Raw genomic sequence first — 23,643 nt, forward strand, 5'->3', positions numbered from 1 at the left:
TTGAAATGGAGAGCAGATATTTTAAATATATTTTGAGAATAATACTGTTTGCTGTGGATCTTCAATCCCAAATCTTCTTTTTAACAGACCAATTATTTATCTATATAGTCCATAGCTTATGGTTCAAGTGAGCTATTTCTTCTGTCATTCTCATTTGTGCAGATAATTGATTTTTTTGGCCTTTTTGCCACCACATGGTATCAGAACTATTTGAATTTTTGAGTGTCCTTTTCTGTGGTAAGCGTGTCCTTTCATAGAAGGATGTTACATGGGTGTTTCCTAAAGTTCCCTTTTCTTCTAATTCTGGCAGGCTTTTCCTTTTTTTCTTTGTCAAAAATGAATGTTTCTTTTTCTTTTGAATTGTCTTAAATTAATAAATGTAGGTAGTGTTAGGAGAGCTTAGTAGGTTAAGATTTCTATGTGGTGGCTGGATTTTAAGGAGTTTTGGATGTTAACTTTCAGATTATTTTTCTGTCTTTTCAGGTCTCTGGATGGCAGACTCTGAAAAGAAATGCAGTTTTAAGAGGTATGCCTCATGTAGCCCAAAATATTCCTGACTAGCATATACACTAATGATAAAGTCACTCCTTTGAGGGGGGTCTCTGCTTGTCCTCTTTTTCTGTGAGTCTATTCTAATAAGTTTTCAGTGCTGAAATCTCTGAAAGCTTCTTCTTCAAACCTGTCTTGTCAGTGACATGACTTTACTGAAGAGGTCTATAATATACTGCTTACCCTTCTGGTTGATAGTTTTAACAGGACATTACCTTAGTAGAGAAAGTATAGCATGAATGGGGATACTTGACTATCTGACACCCACCTACCCCCTTCTACCCTCTCCTGTTGTAGATTTTCTTTAAGTTGGGAATATACTCCAAATACCTTTGTAGCTTCCCCTACTCCCTTCCTCCCTTGGCAGAATACTTGGGCTGTCAGATAGTCAGGCACTGATACTGTTCCAAGCATCAGTGTGATATAACATGACATTATCTGGAACCAAAATGAAGAACTACTAATATCGTCTTAAACAATCATTTTGGCATATTGGCTGGATATTTGGATCTGATTGTATTTTGTTTTGGCTTTCATGTCCCATCTGTTCAGAGGTCTGCCTCTTTTCTTCTTCTCCAGTGTTAATATGTTGTCTCTGAATAATTCACTGCTTTACAGCTGCTAGCAAAAGCAGTCTCCTAGAAATTAAATTTGCTAGTTCTTTCCCTATCTATTTCAGGATTAATTCAAGAAATTGTAGGGAAGCTGTTCCCTTTCTTACAATTTGGAACAAGTTTTAGAAAAATAGGCTTTGTTTCTCATTCTTGCAGAAAGCTAGGTCTCACCCAATCTTTTCAGTGCTCTTGTTCTAATTTTTCAAAAGAAAACTTTTCCTTCTCTTCAGGAGTCTCTGAAACTTTAGGTCTCCTATTTCTTTAAGGCAGTCACAGTGTGGGTTTTTTTGTTTCTGACTAAAGAATGGTTCCTAGTGAAAAAAAGTACTTCTCTTTTGGGTTAAAAGTGGCTCTTCACTGAACTTCTGGTGTCACTGGCTTCTATGCTCTGTTTGCGAGGGTCCTAAAGAGTGATCTAACCTGCAAAGGGCTGACTTCTCACATTTCATGTTTCCTACTTTCTTTTTCAGTAACTGAGACTCAGATTAATTTTAAGAGGTACCCTCTATCTGAGAAGGGTTTTGTCATTTAAAAACTGTGAAATTAGAGTGGAGAGTAGCTTCCTCCTCTTCCAGTAATGGATTTGAGGGTAGGGGATCATTTTATGACTCTGGTGCTCGCTTACTGGCTGGGTTAACAGTAAGATGTTTCTGATCAAATGTCATTACTCAGTAGATTTTCACAGAATTTCACAGTTATTTACAGTACTTCTCAGTTTAAGACTTTCTGCCGTAGTAGGTTATTTAAACAAGTAACTCTGAGTAGCAAAGCTAATAAAGCTTTGTATCCTACAGATTTGTCTTGATTGGCTATGACTGAATTTTTAAACGAGCTATGCTAAGCTAAGATTTTTCTGTTCCTCTCCACTAATCGCTACAAAACAAATATTTTCGATAGAGGTTTGGTGGCAGCCGAAGGTTTGTTGTGTTCAGTTCTGGAAAACAGACATTCGAAAGCTGAGGATGAAGTGCAAATGTTCAAATCCTGGTCTCTACTCCTTGGCTGTCTGCTTTTATTTAAGAACATAATTATCTTTGAGATTTCTGCCTCTGAACTTCATTGCAATTGTGTGAAAGATTCAGAAGTTCTTGGGCATGCATTTTGTATGCACTGACTGGTCACATAAGCATTGTTACTAAAGGAAACCAAGCTAAAACCATCTTTGGTTAATATACAGGTGTGTTTCCCATATTAACTCCAGTGCAGTCTAGTGAGTTTATAAATCAGTGTCTAATCCAGAAGCCTGAATTTGGCGATGTGATTTTTTTTTAATTAACAATAACAATTTGATGCAAGAAGACTTCAGCCTAGGTGATGCTTTGAAAAGGTAAACTTATACTCTCTTCTTGTTGTAACTTAAAGCTACAGTGTCTGACTTTCACCTCTAATCTTTTTCTGCCAGTTGTCTTCTTAAAACAACCATGTTTAAATGTTGTGATTGTGCTATCTTAATTAAGTAGAGTTGATTTCTATGCAATTATGGCCAGATATTGTTTTCCTCAAGTACTCAGTGCAGCTTGAGAACAGTCCAAAGGGTAAGAAATTTGGCTTTCATATCACTTGAATAGACTAGTGCATGAGGTATTAGTATTTGATTCCCTGCTTAATAGGGAAAACCATGTGATTTCATTTGTTTTGCAATTTTAAATAGACTGAGCTTTACATGGGCACTTCCTGTTTATTTGGAACAAAATGCATTTAAACTTGAATGCAGGTAAGAATCTGGGTACTAGGTTAGTAGATTACAGAGTCAGGAGGTATGGGATAATATGTTCCAATTCCATCTCTTGTTTAACACAGGCCATAGGACTTCCCTCAGTTATAATTCTTGTTTGAACTATTGGATAGTGTAATAAGTTGTGTTTGAATGTTGCAAGCCACCTTACAGTTTATGAATACTATAAATATATATTTACTATTCAGAGGTATTTCTTTTTTCTTTTTAATTTCAAAATTAGGTTGGATTGCTTGCTCTAGAAAAGTTTCCAGATTCACACTTGGCTTCTTTTAGGACAAGGTGCTTGCTGATTAAGAGGCAGGAAGATGGGATTTTTACAGAGCCTGTTGCCTGAATTCCAAAATAGGAGGGGGGGGGAATTACCTTCTATCTCATCCCCTTTTTTGAAAGATTATATGGTAGAAGGAGTTAAGAGGAAAGCTTGGATTTGCCTAAAGAATAGGGTTAGTTAAAGCAAGCTGGCTAATCTCAGTCTTCCTGGTCGACTTTGTTTTGGACCTTGTATAAGCTTGCTGTACAGTGCTGTTCCTTATCTGCCATGTGTCAGGTTAATTGACTGTGCAGAAAGTGTCAGTAGTCTGAGCAGAATAATGTTACTTCAAGTGGAATTATCTAGAGAAATCTAGCTGCAGGAAAACATGCTTTTATTCCACTCTTTGTGATAGATGTTAATGCTGGGTTAATTTAAGCTTTTGAGACTGTTAGCTAGACACTAAAAGTGGATGTTGAAACCTTTTAAAGACTATTGAAACTGTCTGAACAGCTGTCTTGATGCTTTTATAGGAACCCATCAGTAGAAGAAGGATTAACTATTTTTTTTAGTTGATTGATAATCCCAAAGCTAAGTAATATTTCAGCTGGAATTTGTAAACTATTTAGACTCTTGTAAAATCTTAGACTTCAATAAATATTGAATTCAGTACTGGTAACATAGAAATAACTTTCAGCAAACATCAACACAACACAGTCTGGGAGTGCATTCATAACAGTATAAGTGAAATTAAGATTGTTTAACACTAGGGTTTTTAGGGTTTATTTTTGGTATGTCTTTATGATGATGTGCTGTCAAAATAGTTCAACTTTAATAGCTTTGTAATTTTTGTATGTGCTCTATTTGCTTATAATCTTTTAATTAGACATAATTCAAAAGATTTTTCCTTACAACAATGTACTTCTCTGTGTGTGTATAGTTACAGGAAAAATACATTGGTGGTGATTTTATAAAATCTGGTTTATTTTAGATGATGCAAATGACTTGAACTTTTGTTGGGCATTAGGTCATAGAACACTGGAATTTTCTCACCAGAACAGACCTGTGGTTCAACTAACCTAGTACCCTGTCTGAGGTGATAGCTGTTAACAGATGCCAGACAAAAATGCGTAAGAAATCCTGTGTTAGCCATTTACTCACATGGGGAGTTTCTTCCTAAGTATTGTCAATGGTAGCTTTATATCTTGAAGCATGACCATTTAAGTTTCATAAATACATTAGTTAGGGTGAAAAATTAGTTAATGGGAGATGATTTAATTCGGTTTACAATATGCACTTTCCTCTTATGTGATACAGAACAGATCTGAGAAATACCTAATTACATTATTCCTAAGGATTTTTTAAATTGTTTGCTATTCTTAATTTTAATTTCTCATATAAGGTGGTAATTTGAGTCTTCTCATTTCTTCTTTATGTATCTATCTCAGTAATTTTTTTTAATAATTTTCTCTTTTCCTCTCTAAACAAAACATCTCAACTCAAATGGGAATCGCCTCAAGGTTGGCTCAGAGCTTCCTGTTTCAGATGTTACTTTAAAGGGAAAGAATAATGATAACTGAAGAGTATTTTTGAGTGATAAATCAATGTTCCCTCTGCAGACTTCAAAAAAAATGTTGGGAAGCACATCAGTCTGTCTCCAGGATCTAGGTCAGTCAGTATCTCTAGTCTAACCAAACTGACATCTTCATAATGTACATTTTGCTACTAGCTCCTTCCTGCCTTTCTAGTTACAAGTATATCTGGCATTGCTTCTAAAACAGCATTTTAAGTCATTTCACTGTTACGGTTTAGCTATTTTGAAAAATGCTGATACATCCCAATTCTTTGACTCTTCTGTGAGCAAAGGATAACCCATAGCTTGAGTCGTGTATGGCTCAAGCCCACAAGATGCAGGCTAAACTGAAATCTGATGTTGCCAACTTACTTATGGACCTTAAAAATTGGATTGCCTGTCAGAGATTCATCTTGTGCTGAAGGCTGTATGTCAGGACCTCTGCATATGTAGTTAATGTTTGTTCTCTTGTTTTAACAGCTGCATGTTGGCAGTATGGGTCAGGCCTTATAGAGAAATCTCTTATTGTGGCTTGCATCTTATTTTGAAGTCGAAGTGACTAATGTCCTGGAAGAAGTTGCTTCTGTACCTCTCCTTCCTGCTAATAGCTTCCAGTGTCTGTTCCTTAAACATCTACTGAGTTTTCTGTTGGGCTCCTTAAAAGTTCTATAAAACCATCACCAGGTTTGTTTACTGCTTGGGTGTAATCAGGGGATTCTACTGGATGTGTATTTTTCCTTTACCAAAAAATATCTGATTTTTATTTCCCATTCATTCAATGGGTGTTTGTCTAGATGTGTATATTATCTTTGCTATCCTCTATTTCTCTGGCAAAATTGGCTTTAATTAGGCTGTCTATTTTGCAGCATTTTTATCTTCTTTATTCTATAGTTATTTCACATCTTAGTATATTTTGTCCTATCTGAACTCTTACAAGTTAGTGCTATTTTTTTTCTAGTGGTACATCATGTGATGCCTCATTTGGCAGTGCTTGTCTCTACTATAGTGGGGGAAAATTGTCCAATGTTCTCTAGAGAAGAAATTATTTCATTATTTCAGTTTTCACCATAATATCTTTAGCGTCTCATCCTGGTTAATGCTTCGATCCACTCCTTGGTAATCCCTGCACACCCATAATTTTTGCTGAATTCCTGCCTAGTCAAATAACTAGAGTTGCATTTGATTTTTGTGCCTGTGTGTTTGCCATTTTAGGTATCCTTTTAGCCTCCCTAACTATTTTTGCCTATTACAAATTATGTTCTCCATTGCCTTCAGAAGGGTTGACAGAAGGGTAGTAGTTCGAACGACTGCTACAGTTTAAGCCATCTCCTGAAGAATTTCTGAAGAATGGCCATAAATAGCTTTTCCCCTGTGCTTTAGAAATGTCTGTAGTACATGCAGCTTTTTTAACTGGAGACCTCATATGCTATCTTGAAACTGTTAAATATGTGGCTGCTCTTCAATTGTTTGGAAACTTAGCTATAAAATAAGGATTAGAAAAGTAATCAAGTTCTCTGGTATAGATTCTGATCTATCTGATATACTGTGCAAACAAGTCATGTTTTCATTCTTCTTTGACAGCTAGTTACTAGGTTAATGAAATCTCAAACACCATAAAACAAATTTGGGTTCTGTATCTTTTACTGCTTAGCCCTAAGACCTGGATGGAAGTCTTCAATTACTCTTATATCACACAGTATAGATTTTACAGTGCTTGAGAGAAAATGCACTTCAGTAGTTTATAATGGAATGTAATGTACTTTTTTCAATGCTGATATCTTTCAGATTAGTTTGAAAGTTTAGCTTCTGATAGTTCTTTATGCTTAGTTTACCACTTAGTCCATTTACCTTAATCTTTTTCTACATTTAAAAAACTTACGGGTCATGCCGCCATCTTGTCATATTCCTGTCTGAAACTTTGCATACTGTGAAAAATGTTTCATTATTCAAATTCTGAAATGTATTCCAAAATAAACTAAATTAAAATAAGTGTTTGTGAGCCATGTCTAGTCAGTCACTTTACCAAAGAGCAAGGTAATCTGATAATATCTGCAGTGTGGGAAGCAAATGTAACAGATTATAAACCAGTTTAGTTTCCTGTTTTATTTAAATCTAATGCTGTCATTTATTCTACCAGTGTAATTTTCTTTTTGATATATATGTATAAGCAAGTGGATTCTTTATCATCATATTTAAAACTGCCCACATAAGGGTTTTTTTGTGGATCAGAATGTATCTGCTTCCTGGGTAACTTATCCTCTCTTGTATTTTAATCAGAAGGAATGAAAAATGGTACACAGTATCATCAAGGTATATATAAATACCTTGATATATATATATATATGTATATACACATACACCCCCCCATCTACCAAGGTTTTCTTCTTTGACTGTTTGTGCCTTCCAGTACTGTTAATGCAGCTATTTTTTGCTTCCTCCTTTGAGAGAGATAATAAGTTATCTTCATCGTAGCAAAATACTCATTTTCCTAGAGAGCTGGGTATTTGGGAGAGAAAAGACTGTGTAACTTAAGCGCTCTTGTATTAAAAGCAGGAGAGGGTTAGTTTTCCATATATTCTGAGGATAGACAGGACATAAATTTAAGTATTCAATTGCGATTATTGGGGGGGGGGTTAGAAAGCTTGAATCTTAATCATTGGCTGTATGTTTATGAAAATTGTATGTTTGAGAGTTAAAGGTTTCTTAGTTTCCTAACACAGTTTGAAGTGACTTTTAATTTTTTTTTAATTTCTATTACTCTTCTTTTTGAGATTCCATAAGCAGAAAGATAATATCTATTTAAAAGGTAGCAGTATATTTGTTAATTAAAGCATGTGTTTTGTATGCTGTTTTCTCTACCAGTGATGGACAATGTTGTGAAAAAAATGGTTAGAAAAAAAAGCTATTTCATTTTTAAATTCTGAATGCCTTCCTTTTAATGGTGGTTGTGGAAAGGGGGACAGGGAAAGCTCTGTACTTCATGTTTCTTAATAGAACAGGGTGTAGCTCTACTGATGGAACAACAGTTTTGGTTTGTCATGTTTTCTTTATTTAACTTGATTTTTAACTTTTAAGAAACCCATTTTATTTTACTTTTGAGCTTCATTTTTCATATACGGATTCAAAATCATGCTCTAACCATAGAGATGTGAGGCCAACACTTAGTGCGGTTAGCCCAAATTTGTCAAATCAGCCCTATTCCCTTTGATTTTGTATTTTGCCAATTACTGAAGGATCATCCCCCCTCATGTGGGGGATTTGTTTTTTACAGATACCAAAGATGCTGACTAGAAAGATTAAGCTTTGGGACATTAATGCCCATATAACCTGTCGTCTGTGCAATGGATACCTGATTGATGCCACCACTGTAACAGAATGCTTACATACTTGTAAGTAGAAATATAATTTTGTGACTAAGTTTAAATTGTTTTTTACTTGATGTGCTAGATGTTTTAACAGTTTTTAGTTGAAGTTTAAAAATTTACTGTATATCAGCCAAAATAATACAAGCTTTGCTATGCAATTATGATTTTTCAACAAAACGATATATTGTCTCATGAGACAAATAAGGAGAATATTTGTGCTGCACAAACTTGAAAACATATATAATAAATTGGTAATGTATATGCTCAGAAACATAGTCTTTCTGCTGAATGATAGAAGGAATGTGGCATGCTTTACAGAGATGATATGGTGCTCAGGATTTGGCAGAGATCACTTTTTTCACTGTGTTTGATTTCTAGGCACTGTTCATCAGCCTTAATGTATTTGCTTTTCTTGTTCTTCCCATGCCTTTTTTGCTCATTCTTGAGTTCCTTCTCCATGTGCTCCAAATCTAAAGGTCCTTGGTGTTCAGTTTGGAGTAAAGCATTTAGAACCCTAATCTAGGCTTTTGCTTTGTTTTGTCCCAAATCCTGTAATGCTGCTGTTAACAACTATTAAAATTGGAATTGCATAAAGCTAGAAGGTCACTTTTTCATTGTTCTAAAATGTATTTATTTATCTATCTGCTACCCTGAAACATGCACTGCAAGGAGATGTGTTCAGTTCACATAGGTCATGCCATTTCTCAGGTTTGTATATAGCAATGCATTTTTAGATCAATCCTATGGGGCTTGCTTGAGAAGCCAGGGAGGTCTCACTGCCAGCTTGTAGTGCTTTTTGTCTTGTGGTGTGTCCCTTATTTAACTTTAGATTTTCAGAAAGTTTTATTGCTTCTGAGTGCATCCTTAGGCTTATGGTATTAATTCTGAGGGGAGACATGGCCCTATAGTCTTTAATAAATGTTATGGGTGTTGGTATTGCTTGTATCTGTTAATACTGGCAGTGTTGTGGGTTTCGGAAAAGGCAGCCCTTGAAAGTCTTACTTGAAGGAATGAGTGTCCTGGTTGTTAAGATATCTTAATCAGCAGAGAATTAATTATCTTGTAATTTTGCTTCCTAGAGTCTCACCCATCTGTTTCCATCCCAAATCAGGGGGGGAATTATTTCATTTGTCCCTATTTGCATAATTCTCTGTCCTGCAGAGTTTTGGGGACTCCTCACTTTGTCAGGGTAGGTCTTGAGACTTAATGGAACCTGATCCTGAAGTGGTCGGTGTGGGGGATGGGGGTACAGCTCTTTCAAAAACAGCTATAGGGAAAGTGAATTTCCCCACTTTGTTTTTCCATTTGTATCTTTGTATCTTTTTTTTTTTTTTTAGTTTGTTTGTGACAAGCAGGCCTATGAGTCAGCAGAGACAAACTTCACCAGTGTATTATGTTCTAACTCAGTGTTAAGTCTTTCTGTGTTTATATCTGTTTCTTGATGATACTAGGTTAGCATCAGATAATGAAATGGAGCTTTTATTAAACTTTGACATTTGTAATTATGACCTGAACTAGAGTGTATATGTGAAAGCTATCTTCATATGCTATAAAAGGGAAAGCTTTAGAGATTTTTATATTTGGGGCTCCAAGATAATGAGAAATCAACTTGATTTCTTGGATTGGCTATATGAAAAAAGTTAATAGGAATGAACTGTAAAAAATAATGAGAATAGACTCTAGTATGTGTTTTCTAGTGGATGTTCTTTAGCTGGTGAGGATACCCCCTCCCCCCAAACTGCTGCTCAAATGGTGAGCAGCACCACCTCCTCTTCTTCCATGGTTGTGGTGCCATGTGTCACTGCCATCCATGCTTAGTGCAAAGAAAATAACTTGGAAAGACTTTATCAAGGTAACTCTCAGTAAAGTTCTGGAAGAACTCTGGTAATACTATTGCTTCCAGACTAGAGTGGCTCCCATATTGTCTGTCCCTGTGCCATGCTCCTAGGACTTCTAGTTTCAGGAGGACTTATTAATCTTGGCTTGACCCTATGTAAAAAGAGCTGATCTAGGAGTGCTGTGGCTCTCTCCATAAACAATCTTAGCTGCATTTATATGGTTGCTATGCTTGGGCTGACCTGCCAGAACCTGAACTGACCTGTGCTGAGTTCAGTTTAGTAGGGGTCAATATCTGCTTATTTGAACTGGAGGATCTACTGATGGGAAATGGGAAGTTAATGAATTTAGAAGATGCATTTGGTTCTTCTTTTGTTTACTTGGTGTGAACAGGTTATGGCCTCACCCTTGCAACTGAATCTGCTAGTATGATATTCCACTGGAGCAGATTGCAATGCAAGATCTGGGTTTAGTAGGCAAAGCTGCTAGGATTGGTCCAACAATGAAGTCATCTTAAATATGTAAATACAATTGTCAGAGTCCAGTACTCTCTGACCAGGTTCTTTTAGATATTCCACACACATGGAGAGTGTAATGTTTAATATAAAAGTTTACTTTGAAGATATTTAATGTTACACAGGATTTTTGATTTAGCAGAGTGATACAGCAATATACCAAAATCACAATTCCAGTGTATACACTTATACAGTTCAATCACAATACCAATGTGATCCCCATTACCAGTCTCTATAACATGCTCACCGTCACAACGCTGGGTGTCCCCAGGTGCCCCAAAGGAACGCATGGGTTGAAGCCAGCTCAAGCCTGTTGCTCTCTTTGAAATTCCTTTGATAGTTGTTCAGGTTTTATAGTCTATGTTGGGCTGAGCCATGTATACACTTCCCCCATGCTGGTCTGGCTATCTCAGGGAGACACCCACATTCTTCTGATCAGCTCAGGAAGAAACATTTACACCTGGTCCAATTAACAGCTATGGCTGCTTATCCAAAACAAAGGTCACCCTCTGGTGCCCTTTGTGTTGAGATAAAGTCAGTTTTCTGTGCAACAGCAAGGATTAATGAGTCACATCCTACACTATTCCTGAGCTTCATGGGGCAGCTTGCCCTTGCGCATCTCCTTTGAGCCTTCTTCCATTGTAGGGGTTATTGGTGGGTCACAACATTATAGAATATATATATAAAAAAGCAGCAGCAAAGCAAAAATAATGACTTTTTTTTGGCTTTAACTAATGTTTATACAAACAAACCATCATCTTGTCTGAGAGGTAGATGGCACTATAGCTACAGAAATTTTCCTGCCTTATACTATAAGGGCCATTGTAACACTACCTAAGATTAAAGGAATTGCTGTTTAAGGAAAACATTTTTCCTTTTTTTAATAGACAAAAACAGTATAATTTAGGTAACTAGCTTTTTTCATTTCTGAATTTTGAGTTGGAGTTTGTTTATAACTTCAGATCAGGAAATCACTTTATGCTGTACTTTTTATTATTATTATTTTGTGGAGAAACAGTAGTACTGGTTAAAATGAGGGAATTGGTTTTCTTTGAAACAAATACATAGTTGTGTATAGACTTGGAAACAGTCCCCAAAGCATGCTGCTCTATAGTATCTGTCTGCTTTAACAGTTTTTACCTATATACTAAAGACCTTTTCTCATTTAATTTTCTGATTAATGTCTAATCGTAATGTATTTTGTGAAAGTTAAAAGTAAAATTGCACCTGAATATCCATTGTATTCAAAGCTTTTCGTTCTTTTAAAAAGCATCTGACTTGAGGAAAAAGAAATTATTCCTTTGCCACAGGTTTATTATCATAGCACATTTTTCTTCTGCACGCAACCATGATTCACAGCAAATTGGCTAGGTATTTTAATGGCATACAGTGTCTGTAACATCCTTTGTGAAAGCTGAACAGTGCAAGTAAGTATGGTGCTGACCTATTTGAAATGCTGTTCTAGTAACTTTGGGACTGGGACTGTGTTCTAACAAACAGTTTAAGTATGTTTTATTAGGAAGACTCTGACTAGATATAATTTTCTTACTGTAATTGCAATGCATCACTTTTCTGTATTGAGAATGTTCATGAAAAATAGTGGAAATTGTGTGTTAAATGATTAGACATGCTTAAATGGTATTAAAAATTAACTTTGAGTTTCAGCGCCATGTGGCTCTTTAACCGTATATAAGCAAGCTTCTTTTTGTCAAAATACAGCTACATACTTGTTTAATTTCTTTCTATTTATTAATGTTCTTGTTATTAGTCTGTAGAAGCTGCTTGGTGAAGTATTTGGAGGAAAACAACACCTGTCCAACATGTAGAATTGTTATACACCAGAGCCATCCATTACAGTATATTGGGTAAGTGTGCAGCATGAAGGGAAAAGCACAACTAGCAACTCTCTGGACTGTATAAACCTCTCAGATACAGCACAACTTCTCTCTAGATTTTTTTTAATTTGCCTATCGATATTTTAAACATATAAAAAGAAGCTTGATTAGAAGATAAAAGATTTATATAATGGAGGTAAGGTATTGAATTCTGCTGTGAATTTGCAACTCTTTTGAGGCAAATACTTTGCTCTTGAATCAGGCAAACACAATAGACTTTATTGTTTAATTCCTGAGTGAAGTTTAATTTAGTCACTTCTTATTTTGTATACCTGGATTGTAGAGGTTATACATATAGAACATCTACATGAATTACACTTGTACTAAATCTTCAGAACAATGACTGGCAATTGGACGGTGCTTTTCAGTGACTGATACAATGATGTTCAAAGACTTTGGAAATAAACAGCATTATTGCTGATTTAATCTTTCAAATAACTGTTTAGTTCATAGGTGCAGATGAGAAAGTTAGCAGCAAAAAAGTTAGCAGCAAAAAAGTTAGACTAATGGCTTCAACCTCTTGAATGGAACAGTCTCTGAAAGATTTGCGCCTACTTCTTTCCATTCCCACGCAGGGCTCCCTTACTGTGTGACCTGACATGAATGGGGTGTTGTGTCTCAATTTCCTTCTTTTTCAGTGTATTTTCTGTTTATTTGTACAATATCTTTCTTTTTCTTCCAACAGTTTCCTCTCATTTAAAATATTTCTAAGGCATTGGTCAAATGTTTATACCATCTGACTTGGCTGGATCTGCTCTAGAGATCTATACCATATCAACTTTCACTAATAGAAAATTATTGAGACAGTGTGTTCACAATAGCTGCTGCATGTCGAGTAGACTTTTGTCTACCTCCATGCAAAGTTTCTTTTTGTTTGTGGCACTGCTTCAAATGTGCACCTCTCAGTTTGAAGCAGTGGCTATAGGAAATGTATTTGATTTCTCTCTCTACATTCAATGAAAACTGTGGATGTCCTATAAAAACTTTCTGAATTGCTCAAAACCTTTACTTGTACCTTCCAAGAATGACATAGAGATTATACTAGAGTGTATTTTGAAATATGACAAAACAATAATGACAAATCCATGCCAATAGGCAAGAAGGAACAAATGGCACTTAAGGCAACGTGGTTGTCCTCTGTACAGCTACAAGAATACATCCATGTATTGGTTCAGAAGGCTGTTTTCAATACCAAGAGAGGCCTGGAAGCATAGCCTCAAGTTGAATACAGCTAGAAGTGGATTTGACAGTTGTTTGTGGCCATTGAATCTAAAACCAAGGTCACCCTCTGGTCCCCTTTGTGTTGAGATAAAGTCAGTTCTCTGTGCAACAGCTGTGATTAATGAGTCACATCCTACACCATTCCTGAGCTTCATGGGCACCTCACCATTGCCCATCTCCTCTGAGCCTTCTTCCATTTTAGGGGTTATTGGTTGGTCACAAAAAATGAGGATGCCCTTCTGGGGAAGTATTTTCCTGAGCTAGTTACAAAATAATGCTCCTTAAAGATCAAAACAGATAGCCTTTGTCCATCCTGCTTTTGGAAGTCTGTCAGTTTTTTCAATAGAGAATTAATAGGGAGGAATTTTGTATTATGTCTTAGTTACATAAATCTGTGATCTAATTCATCCCCATCCATCTGGGGAATAGGTAAACCAAGCACATCTCATTTCATGACTAGGAATGCTGTTAAATTCTCGCCTCTGCTCTCATGCTGGTGGCTAAAATCACTCATTTATGTTGAAATGTTTTTGGAGATGTTCCTGCAATCTGTAAATGACACTTAAAAATCCAAACCTGAGAGTCAAAGCTGGAGTTTGGTACTGTAAACTCTTCTAGGGTAATGCCCTGGTAGCAGCTGAGGCTGACATTTTAAGTTGTATTGGATTTTATTTATAGTTTGGAAGTTGGGGTAATGTTCTGGTCCTTTCAGGTCACTTATTTTAGAGTAGTACAGAAAATGGCAGCTTAGTAGTTAAACTTTGGTTGAAAACATCAGAGTGCTACCTAGGTGAGTTGGAGAACAGAAGTTTAGAATCTTAACCAGTCCTACTCCTCTACCAGTTCCTGCCTTATGTTGGATCAGTCTGTCTTTTTTGTTCCACCCTTTTTAGCTAGATGAGATTCTGAGCTACAGGATGGTGTACTTGGATAAAATGTTGGATTAAGAGCAAAGTCAAATTTTCTTTCCTTTGTGCAAGTCTTTTTTTCCTCTATAGGCTTTTTTTCCTCATGTTTTTGAAAAAGCCCAGTATGGATAACTAAACAACCCAGCAACATGAGATGTTAATCAAAAGGGATAAGAAACAGTCTAGCCATGTTTGGTTTGAGCCAAATATGCCTTTGTTAAAATTGTCAAGAAATTTTGAGAGTACATTACTGATATACATGCCTTGATGCAGGTGGAAACCTCTCACATAGGATGCCATCCTTTGCATCATAAAGACCATCCATCCTAGCACTTCTGTTAATTTTTCTGTCAGTTCCTGTCTTCGCCTGGACCTTATCTGTATTCCTTTCTTGTTACTCTCATTTCCTGTTTGATATTTCGGGTATCCAAGATCAATATTTTTTTCTTACAAGACTTCAGAGGTTTGTAGAGTCGATTTAATTCTGAATCTCTTTAAGAAAAATGTTTTAATCAAGATGGCTAATTTAAACCTTCATTTTTTTTCCTGCTAGTCATGATAGAACAATGCAAGATATTGTTTACAAACTTGTGCCAGGCCTCCAAGAAGGTAAGTTTTCTGGTATGACCTATTTTTACTGAATGTTAGCTTTATACATACTTCCTTTGCATTAAAGAAAAGGGAAGGTGAGGAAAGTGTGTGGGGGTGAAAAATACCATCTTCACTTGTTCCAGTTCTAGCACTACTTCTCCTCTATACTTCAGTGCTTGTTTTAATTTTAGACTAGTACTAGCAGCGTTGCTGAAAAAAAATCAGTAATGAAAATACTGGTGTTATTTAAGGGAAATGTAACATTATGTAAAACTAAGTAGCACTACAACTTTCTCATGTTGGCATTCTATAACTTGAATACATTCTTCTTTGTTAAACTGTGTATTCATGCCTTTTGTGTCAGCTTTGCAGAGTTCTCAGAGGTAGAATACTAATGTAGAATTACTTTTAGTTTCCATGAAGTTTTCTAAGATGTGCTTAAAGCCTTTGCTAGCAGGTACCTTTGCATTTGTGTTCTCATAATCTACTTTGACAATGGATCTGTTGAACTAAAGGAATGCTTTATAGTAACTGTTCAATATTATTTTTCAGTGGTGTGTTGCTGCTTTTATTTAAGTAGAATATTTCAATTCAGTTAAGCTGTCAAGTGAGGACATTATCAGACATTTATAAGCAAGTCTAGGTAAAGAGATTATTTAAAAAATATTTCTAGGATATTGAAAATCAGAAATAGGGATACAAATTCAAAAACAATGTTTTGACAGAAATATTGAAGGAGGAAAAATACAAAGTATGGTATAGTATTTAAAATATTTCATCTGTAATAACACAATGGTGTAATAGTAGCTCTGCAAATTACTTGGTAGTATTCTGCCTCTGGAGTATAAGATCTGGGGTAAGTCGATTATGGCAGAAAAGGTAGAGAAGTATCAAAAAGTGATAATACCACTTCTTGCCTGACAAGCTGCTTCTACAGGACAGAGGAGGGTTTTGAAATAGCTTGATAAATATTGTGCTAGAACTTTATTACAGTGACAAATATTTACAATTTTAAACAGCGGAAATGAAAAAGCAGAGGGAATTCTACCACAAACTGGGTATGGAAGTACCAGGGGACATCAAAGGGGAGACATGCTCTGCAAAGCAGCATCTAGATTCACATCGCAATGGTAAATGGTCTTCTGTTTATTCTGTTGGGGGGGGAGGCTGCCATTAAGTTGCTAAAAGGATCTGTCAGAGGTAGGTATCTAGCTAATATTTATTAGCACTCATAATTGTTGTATAGTATTGTACAATGCTTGCTTGTGCTTGTATATTGGACTATCTAGAGCTTTGAAATCACCATCTGAGTGCAGTACTGCTGTTCTGCATTACACTTGTTTACAGAATGTGTTCTTTTAGCTGGCTGTAATATGTTTCTGGTGACGATCTTCAGTAGTGTCTATGTGGGAACTCTATGATGATATCTTGCTTCTGGGCTGCTAGCGGAGTTGGTTATGTTGCGGGCTGTGCTCTATACTTGTTCCCACTTTTGACTGTGTGGGCCTGTTGGCAGCTGGTGTTGCATGAGTGGACAGCCACGACTTGGGTCTGGAAAAGGTTACTCTTTATCCCAGTCCTGAATGGTACTGTTTTAATCACGTTAACTTCAGAAACTGCTGATGTTAAGTGTAATTTTGTGATAGAAATGGTGCGGTGGTTATACTTAAAGTGTGTGTGTGAGAGAGTGTGTGTGTGTATTCATTCTAGGGCAAAAGAATTCTAAAACTTGTGACTGTCAGGAGAGTATACCAGTTTTACAGAACAGTGAATGTGCCCTGACAAATTTGTAGCAAGGTGTCTTGAACTGAAGGGAATTGTTACATCTTACTGATTTTTTGGGAAGCTTTGGATTAGTGTCCAGGAAGGCAGGAAGGGTAGGTGCAGCACATGTATCTCTGCTACCAAAGATTAAACTGCTTTCCAACTTTTATCCTGGTTAGAAGAGAAACTGATCATGCTCTGATGAGCCTAAATACTTTGAAAACCAAAACAAAACAAGACAAAAAAACAATTGCTTTTAGTCTTGAATTTGTTTCAGGATTACCTGTCATCTGATATGTTTAATTTAATTATTGTAATTCTCTGCTTTCTTCTCAAAGGTGAAACTAAAACAGATGAAAATTCAAACAAAGAAACTTCTGAGGAAAAACAGGAAGAAGATAATGACTATCATCGAAGTGATGAACAGGTGGGCATACTTCTGGTATAGGGCATTTCTTAGTATTATTTTGTCTTTCAGCTTTGGTCCTGTTCCACTTTAAATGATTATTTTTCTTTGATAAACTTTTCTTCCCTCTGACAGAGACAAGATACAGGGTTCTCCCATGCTTTTGTGTAAACTTGAGTTTCATCTTTGTTTTTTTTAGGTATCTGTGGAGAAATTCTTTTTTCAGATTTTCATTAAGGTTTGATAGTTCTAACTATTTCTGAGTTTCATGAGTATTGGCTAAATCCTGTGTTGGTTTTCATCTCAACTAGATTTCAAGTCATCTGGGCCCTTTATCTGAAAGGGTCTACCCCCCCCATGCCATTCTGATGCATCAGAACTGAATATGTTTCAATAATTAGAATGAAAAGCATTTTTTTACTCAATATTTATTTTAAACCTTTAAATCTAAGACAGTGTTAGCCCTCTACCATAAAAATAACATGAAGGCCAGAAAATCCAGCATCAAGTTTTAAACACAAAACCTGTTTAAGTATGAAACCTGTTATTGGAATACACAAGTCACTGCCTTCATGTTTCCCTGCTAGCTGTGTCCAGAGTAAATTAAATTTGGATTGATTTTTCCATTCAATGATAGTGTAATGGTAGCATTCAGCAGGATTGTGCTTTGTACTAGATCATTTAAGTGTACAGAATAAAACTTGTCATAAAGAGCTTAGACTAAATAAACAAAATAAATGGTTGAGAAAAGAAGAGAGAATTGAAGCACAGAGATCAAAAGGTAATTTTTTCATCTAATCTTTTGAACTTCAAAAATTTGTTACATCATCTGCATCAATTAATTTTAAAGTTCAAAATATTATTTTAAAACATGCTTTAAATATTAAAATATGTTATTGGATTCAGAGGTTACATTAGAAAGAGTCATTAAAAACTGATAATGGTTTTGTCAGGGAGCAGCAAGGGCAGGCTACTGCTCCATGGGGGCAGGTGGGCTGGGAGCTGAGGGTGACAGCAAGGCAGGCAGGGGCAGTGGCCTCACCAACGAGGGGCTCAGTCCCACAGCACCTGAACAAGGAGAGCAGAGCAGGTCTGGTGACAGTGGCCAGGTTCAGCCACAGTCTAGTGATCACCAGGTAAATCTGTAGTGATGAGGCAGGCCCAAGGTTAAGCCAGAAAGCAAAGTCAGCAAGTTGGGGTCAGGTCCAGAGATAGCAGTAACCAGGGCCAGGCACAGTGCAGTGATCACCAAGCCAATTCCATAGTGATGAGGCAGGTCCAAGGTCAAGCCAGGAAGTCTAATCTGTGGGTCTGGATCAATGGACTATATGCCCAGGCACAGGCATGGCTGCAACATAGCTCAGGCAGGGGGACCAAGGGCGAGAACTTTATCTTAAATGACACTGCCAAGTGGAGCAGAGGGAGCCCCCACTGAGTATTCTTCCAGCTTTTTCTCAAACAGCTCTTTCTTCACAACAGTTTCATGGCCAGACAGCTGCTTATCAAAGCTTGCCCTGAGCCCAGGCAGCCAAACCCCCAGGGGGGAGGGGAATGCATTCAGGGCCCTGATGGGTTTTCATATTAGATATCTCACTTTGGCCTTGACCTAGGCTCCTTCTGAAGTAGTTGTAACCTCTGCAGTTAGATTAAAGCTCTGGAACAAGGCAGCCCTAAAGTTTTGCCTTGAACTTTTGTCCAGATCCCTTTTGGGTTGAATGGTGCTTAACAGTGAGCTGACAAAATACTAGATAACCTTTTCTTTAGTGGGACTGCATGCATTTCAGTTTAAAGAATACTGGTATTATACATTTTCACCTTTTTGTTGGACTAATAAAGGCTGCATGTGGTATGCATAATGAGGACTGCAGATAATCCTGTCAACCAGCCCTGACTGTGTTTGCTTTTCCCTAAAGGTAAGCATCTGCCTAGAATGCAATAGCAGCAAATTACGTGGATTGAAACGAAAATGGATTCGCTGCTCAGCACAAGCAACGGTCTTGCATCTAAAGAAGTTCATTGCTAAAAAACTTAACCTTTCTTCTTTTAATGAGGTAAAGTTTTAATGTTTAAAAATGATTTTGTAAATGAAAATCTTATGGATTATGTTCAAAACAGCATCTTCCCTTCTAACCAGATTTTCAAAAAATTGAAGCACGCACTATTTCCTGATATAAAGGAATAGAAAATGGCTATTTAGGTTAAGGAGCTGAATGCAGACAAATAAGTTTTTCTCCAAATTTAGTTTCCCTTACCCCCTTTTAATTTAGGGATGCTGGTCATCTTCCCTTTTATTCCCCCCCCCCCCCAAAAAAAAATAAAAATACAATGGAGATGTAGCTCTTACTGGTTCTTCAGTTTATACAGAGTTGATAGTGCATCTCAGCATGGTATTCCATGTCCAGTTTTAAGTAATTGAGCCAAAAGGCTTGGTTATGTGCTTCCACCTGTGTTAAAACTGACTCCTGCAAGATGCTTTGTTTGGTGGCCTAAATGAAGGGATACCCTGCCCCAGCAGAGATTTCTCACTCAATGCAGAGGATAGATGGTAACACTTGGGCAATACTGAAAGACCAATTTAATGGAAAGCAGCACATAGACTTTCTTCTGCTCCTCTACTCTGAGTGAAACTCAGCCTTGTGTAGTATCAGCTGCTGCTGCCTACTCTGAGCAGAAGGGTAACAGGTAACTATTTTACCTTTCCCCTGCAGAGAGTACATAATTGGACTGTTCATGGGAAGAAATCTTGGTGAAGGGTAAGGGAAGAAAGAGGCATTTCTATCCTCTGCAAGTTCTACCATTTCAGATTCTAAAACTAGAACACACAATGGCAGGCATCTGAAAATGCAGCCTCTGCTCACCCCTTTGTTGGTATTAGTCACAGTCCCCCTCCATCCAGTCTGACTCAACCTGCCATCTCTCAATCTTGAAAACCTCCAAGGATGGAGATGCCACGACCTCTCTGGGCAACTTGTTCTGGTGCTTAATTGTCCTTGTAGTGATTTTTTTTTTCTTCTTATATACAGTCAGAACCTCCTCTGTTTTCATTGTCTCTCATTCTCCCACCATGTACCTCTCTTAGGTATTGGAAGGCTGTAATTAGGTCCCCCTTAAGCCTTCTCTTCTCCAGGCTAAACAAGCCCAGTTCCCTCAGCCTCTTCCTCATAGGGCCTGTGCTCAAGTTCCCTGACCATCTTGGCAGTCCTCCGCTGAACTTGCTCAAGTTTATCAACATTTTTCTTGTACTGGAGGGGCCAAAACTGGATGCAGCATTCCAGATGTGGTCTAATGAGTGCTGAGTAAAGGGGAATAATCACTTCCCTTGATATACTGGCTATGCTTCTGTTGATATAGTCCAGGATGCTGTTAGCCTTCATCACTGCCAGAGCACACTGCTGACACACGTTCAGCTTGCTGTCAACCAGGACCCCCAGGTCCTTTTCAGCAGAACTGCTACCCAGCCTGTACCGTCTAATGACTTTGCCATTTAATGAGGTTCTTGTCAGCCCATCTCTCTAGCCTGACTAGGTCCCTCTGAATGGCAGCCTCATCCTCAAGCGTGTCAGCTGCACCCTCCTAGTTTTGTACCATCCACAAGCTTGATGAGGTGGATTCTGTCTCCTCCTCTGGGTCCCTGATAAAAACGTTAAACGGGACAGGTCCCAGGATAGACCCCTGCGATACTCCACTTGTCACCGGCCTCTGTGTAGAGTACAACCCATAACCACTACCCTCTGAACTTGACAATTCAGCCAGTTTTTCACCCATTAGGTATTCCACACATCCAGATCATAATGTCCCAATTTGGATACAAAGATGCTGTGGGAGATGGTGCTGACAGCCTTGCTGAAGTCAAGGTGGATGACATCCCCTGCTCTCACCTCATCCACAGATCTAGTTATTTGATTAAAAAAGGCAATCAGGTTGGTCAAGCATGATTTTCCCCTTGGTGATTGGGAATAGCCAGCATGGATTTACCTTTTCCTTTATGTGCCCAGAAATGGCTTCCAAGAGGACTCACTTCATGACTTTCCCAGGGACCACCAAAGTGAGGCCAACTGGCCTGTAGTTCCCTAGATAGTCCTTCTTGCCCTTTTTGAAGATGGGCGCAACATTTCTTCAGTCATTGGGGACTTTCCCTGATCTTTCAATGATGATAGTGTGTGGCCTCGCAATGAAATCAGCCAGCTCTCTTGGCACCTTGGATGCATCCCATCTAGTCCCATGGACTTGTATGAATCAAGCTTTCTCAACAGATCCCTGACTCAATCCTCCTCTGCTACTGGAAGTTCCCCTTCTCCTTGAACCCTCTCTCTGAGCACAAAGGCCTGGGAGACCTCGTTGGTGAAAACCAAGGCAAAGGTGGGTGTCACTAAATTGCCCACCCCATGCAGCAGTGGGCCCACATTTTCCTTGTTTATTCTTTTCCTGCTGATGTAGCAGTAGAAGCTCTTCTTGTTGCCCTTGATGTCCCTTGCCAGTTTCAACTCCAGATGAGCTTTGGCTTTCCTAACTAAATCCCCGCATACCCAGGCAATGTTTCTATATTCCTCCTTTGTAGCCTGTCCCTGCTTCCACCTCCTGTATATGTCCTTTTTGCATTGGAGCTCAGTCACGAGCTCCCTGTTTAGCCAAGCTGGTCTCCTGATATGTTTGCTCATTTTCCTGAGTATTGGGATGGACTGTTCTTGTGCTTGGAGGAGGCTGTCCTTAAAGACCTGTCATCTTTCTTGAGCTCCTTTGCCCTTCAGAGCTGCCACTCACAGGATCCCACCCACCAGCTCCCTGAATAAGCAGAAGTCTCCTGAAGTCCAGGGTCTGTACCTTGCTACTTGATTTCCTCACTCCCTTTAGGATCTTGAACTCCACTATATCATGGTTGCCACAGCCAAGGCTGCCATTGATTATCATGTCCCCCAAAAGTTTTTCCTTGTTTGCGAGTAGTAGATCAAGGTGCACATCACCTCTGTTTGGCCCATCTAGCATCTGTGTTAAAGTTGTCCCCAACACCTTTCAGAAACCTCCTGGATTGCTTTCTTATTGATTACAGCTCCACTTTTGTGTTTAAATTCACTATTCCACTGCAGCAATCTCTGGTTTTACAACCTACTTGGCTCTTATTGAAATGTAAGAATGTTCATTCAATAGTACTTGTGTTTCAGGAGTCCTGCCCCCGCCCCCTTTTCTTAAAGGGCACATGGCATTTTTGTGGAAACTGTGTGTTGGTGTTTCCAGTGAATAATATGTTTTGGGGAGGAAGGCCCTAAGGATGTAGACACTTGGTTGAATGCTATAGACAAATCCTGGTTTGAGTTAGCATGCACACTCTTAGCTTTCTCAGGTTGTGGTAAAGCTATATTAGCATATGTTACTTTCATGGAGACTTACCCTTTCAATGCATGTCACCTTGCAGTTGAAGTAGGCTAAGATCATGTGCATGATCATCTATTGCAATTCAGCTGATGGCTGGTCACATGATCTCACATTTGCTCATGTGTCCATACCCTTGCTGATTCCAATATCAAGATCTTTCAAAGCTGAGATAGAAAAGTAAAAACAACTACAAAGTGTCTGCAAAAAAACCACCCAAACACTGATGAGTAAGGTGTGTGTGTGTGGGGGGGGAATAGTCTTTTAAAAATGCATCTTCAAAGCAGAAAGTCACCTGCTGGGTGCTCTGTAAACAATTTTCATAGCATGTCAAAGGACAAAGCTGTCTTTACATGAGAATTTTGAATTCTGTTTCTTTGATCTTTTTATTGGGCCTTATCTGAAGTGTATTGTTTCAAGGCCATGTTCTGTGTCTCAATGAATTAATTATTTCTTCTTTTTTCTTCAGCTGGATATATTATGCAATGAAGAGATTCTTGGCAAGGACCACACACTCAAGTTTGTAGTTGTTACTAGATGGAGATTTAAGGTATGACACAGCTGCTTTTCAGCAAAATTTTCATGTTCCATGTAAATCATTAGCTGACTAAAGAACAAAGTTCATAAAGCATCCATCATGCAGGCCTATACTGCAATAACTTCAAAATAGTTAAAATATATATTTTAAAGTCTCTAATAAACTATCTTTAAAAATAGATATTTTTCTTGATCCAAAGGAGAAAAAAGGGGGCAAAATTTAAAATGTACCACTAAGGAAAAGGGGATGTTTATGGCAGATGTCAAGTTGATAGTAATTAAAAATTTAGAAGGTAAAGGAGGCTGAAGCTATTGAGAGGGACATTTTGCTTAGCCATGTCAGTCATGCATCTAATAATACTCTGTGTAGGCCATGAAACCGGTTACGATGCAGGAGAGAGAAATATCCAATACATCTCTATTCTGTAGTTTGGAAGAGAGAGGCTGAATATACTCATTAAAGGAGGAGGATGAATTAACTTTGCTCTCCAGTTCAAGAGACTTGTAGCAACAT

At 37.8% G+C, this 23,643-nt stretch overlaps 1 protein-coding gene across 5 annotated transcripts in view; it reads left to right on the forward strand.

Annotated features, from left to right (window-relative positions):
• The window catches only part of LOC135324150 (polycomb group RING finger protein 3), an 82,344-nt gene that overhangs the window by 41,941 nt on the left and 16,760 nt on the right, over positions 1 to 23,643 (forward strand). For 4 of the 5 annotated variants that reach the window (XR_010385494.1, XM_064499742.1, XM_064499739.1 and 1 more), the window contains 8 exons: positions 484 to 526; positions 7,996 to 8,113; positions 12,209 to 12,305; positions 15,018 to 15,073; positions 16,075 to 16,185; positions 17,158 to 17,246; positions 19,139 to 19,276; positions 23,062 to 23,142. Coding sequence is in view for 4 of the 5 variants with exons in the window: in XM_064499742.1 (XP_064355812.1) it covers positions 8,005 to 8,113; positions 12,209 to 12,305; positions 15,018 to 15,073; positions 16,075 to 16,185; positions 17,158 to 17,246; positions 19,139 to 19,276; positions 23,062 to 23,142 (681 nt within the window). In the remaining variant the exon portion in view is untranslated. The remainder of the gene's footprint in view (positions 1 to 483; positions 527 to 7,995; positions 8,114 to 12,208; positions 12,306 to 15,017; positions 15,074 to 16,074; positions 16,186 to 17,157; positions 17,247 to 19,138; positions 19,277 to 23,061; positions 23,143 to 23,643) is intronic. The other variant, XM_064499741.1, reaches the window with a different exon arrangement.

The sequence above is a fragment of the Dromaius novaehollandiae genome, chromosome W, assembly GCF_036370855.1.
Source record: "Dromaius novaehollandiae isolate bDroNov1 chromosome W, bDroNov1.hap1, whole genome shotgun sequence".
NCBI lineage: Eukaryota > Metazoa > Chordata > Aves > Casuariiformes > Dromaiidae > Dromaius > Dromaius novaehollandiae.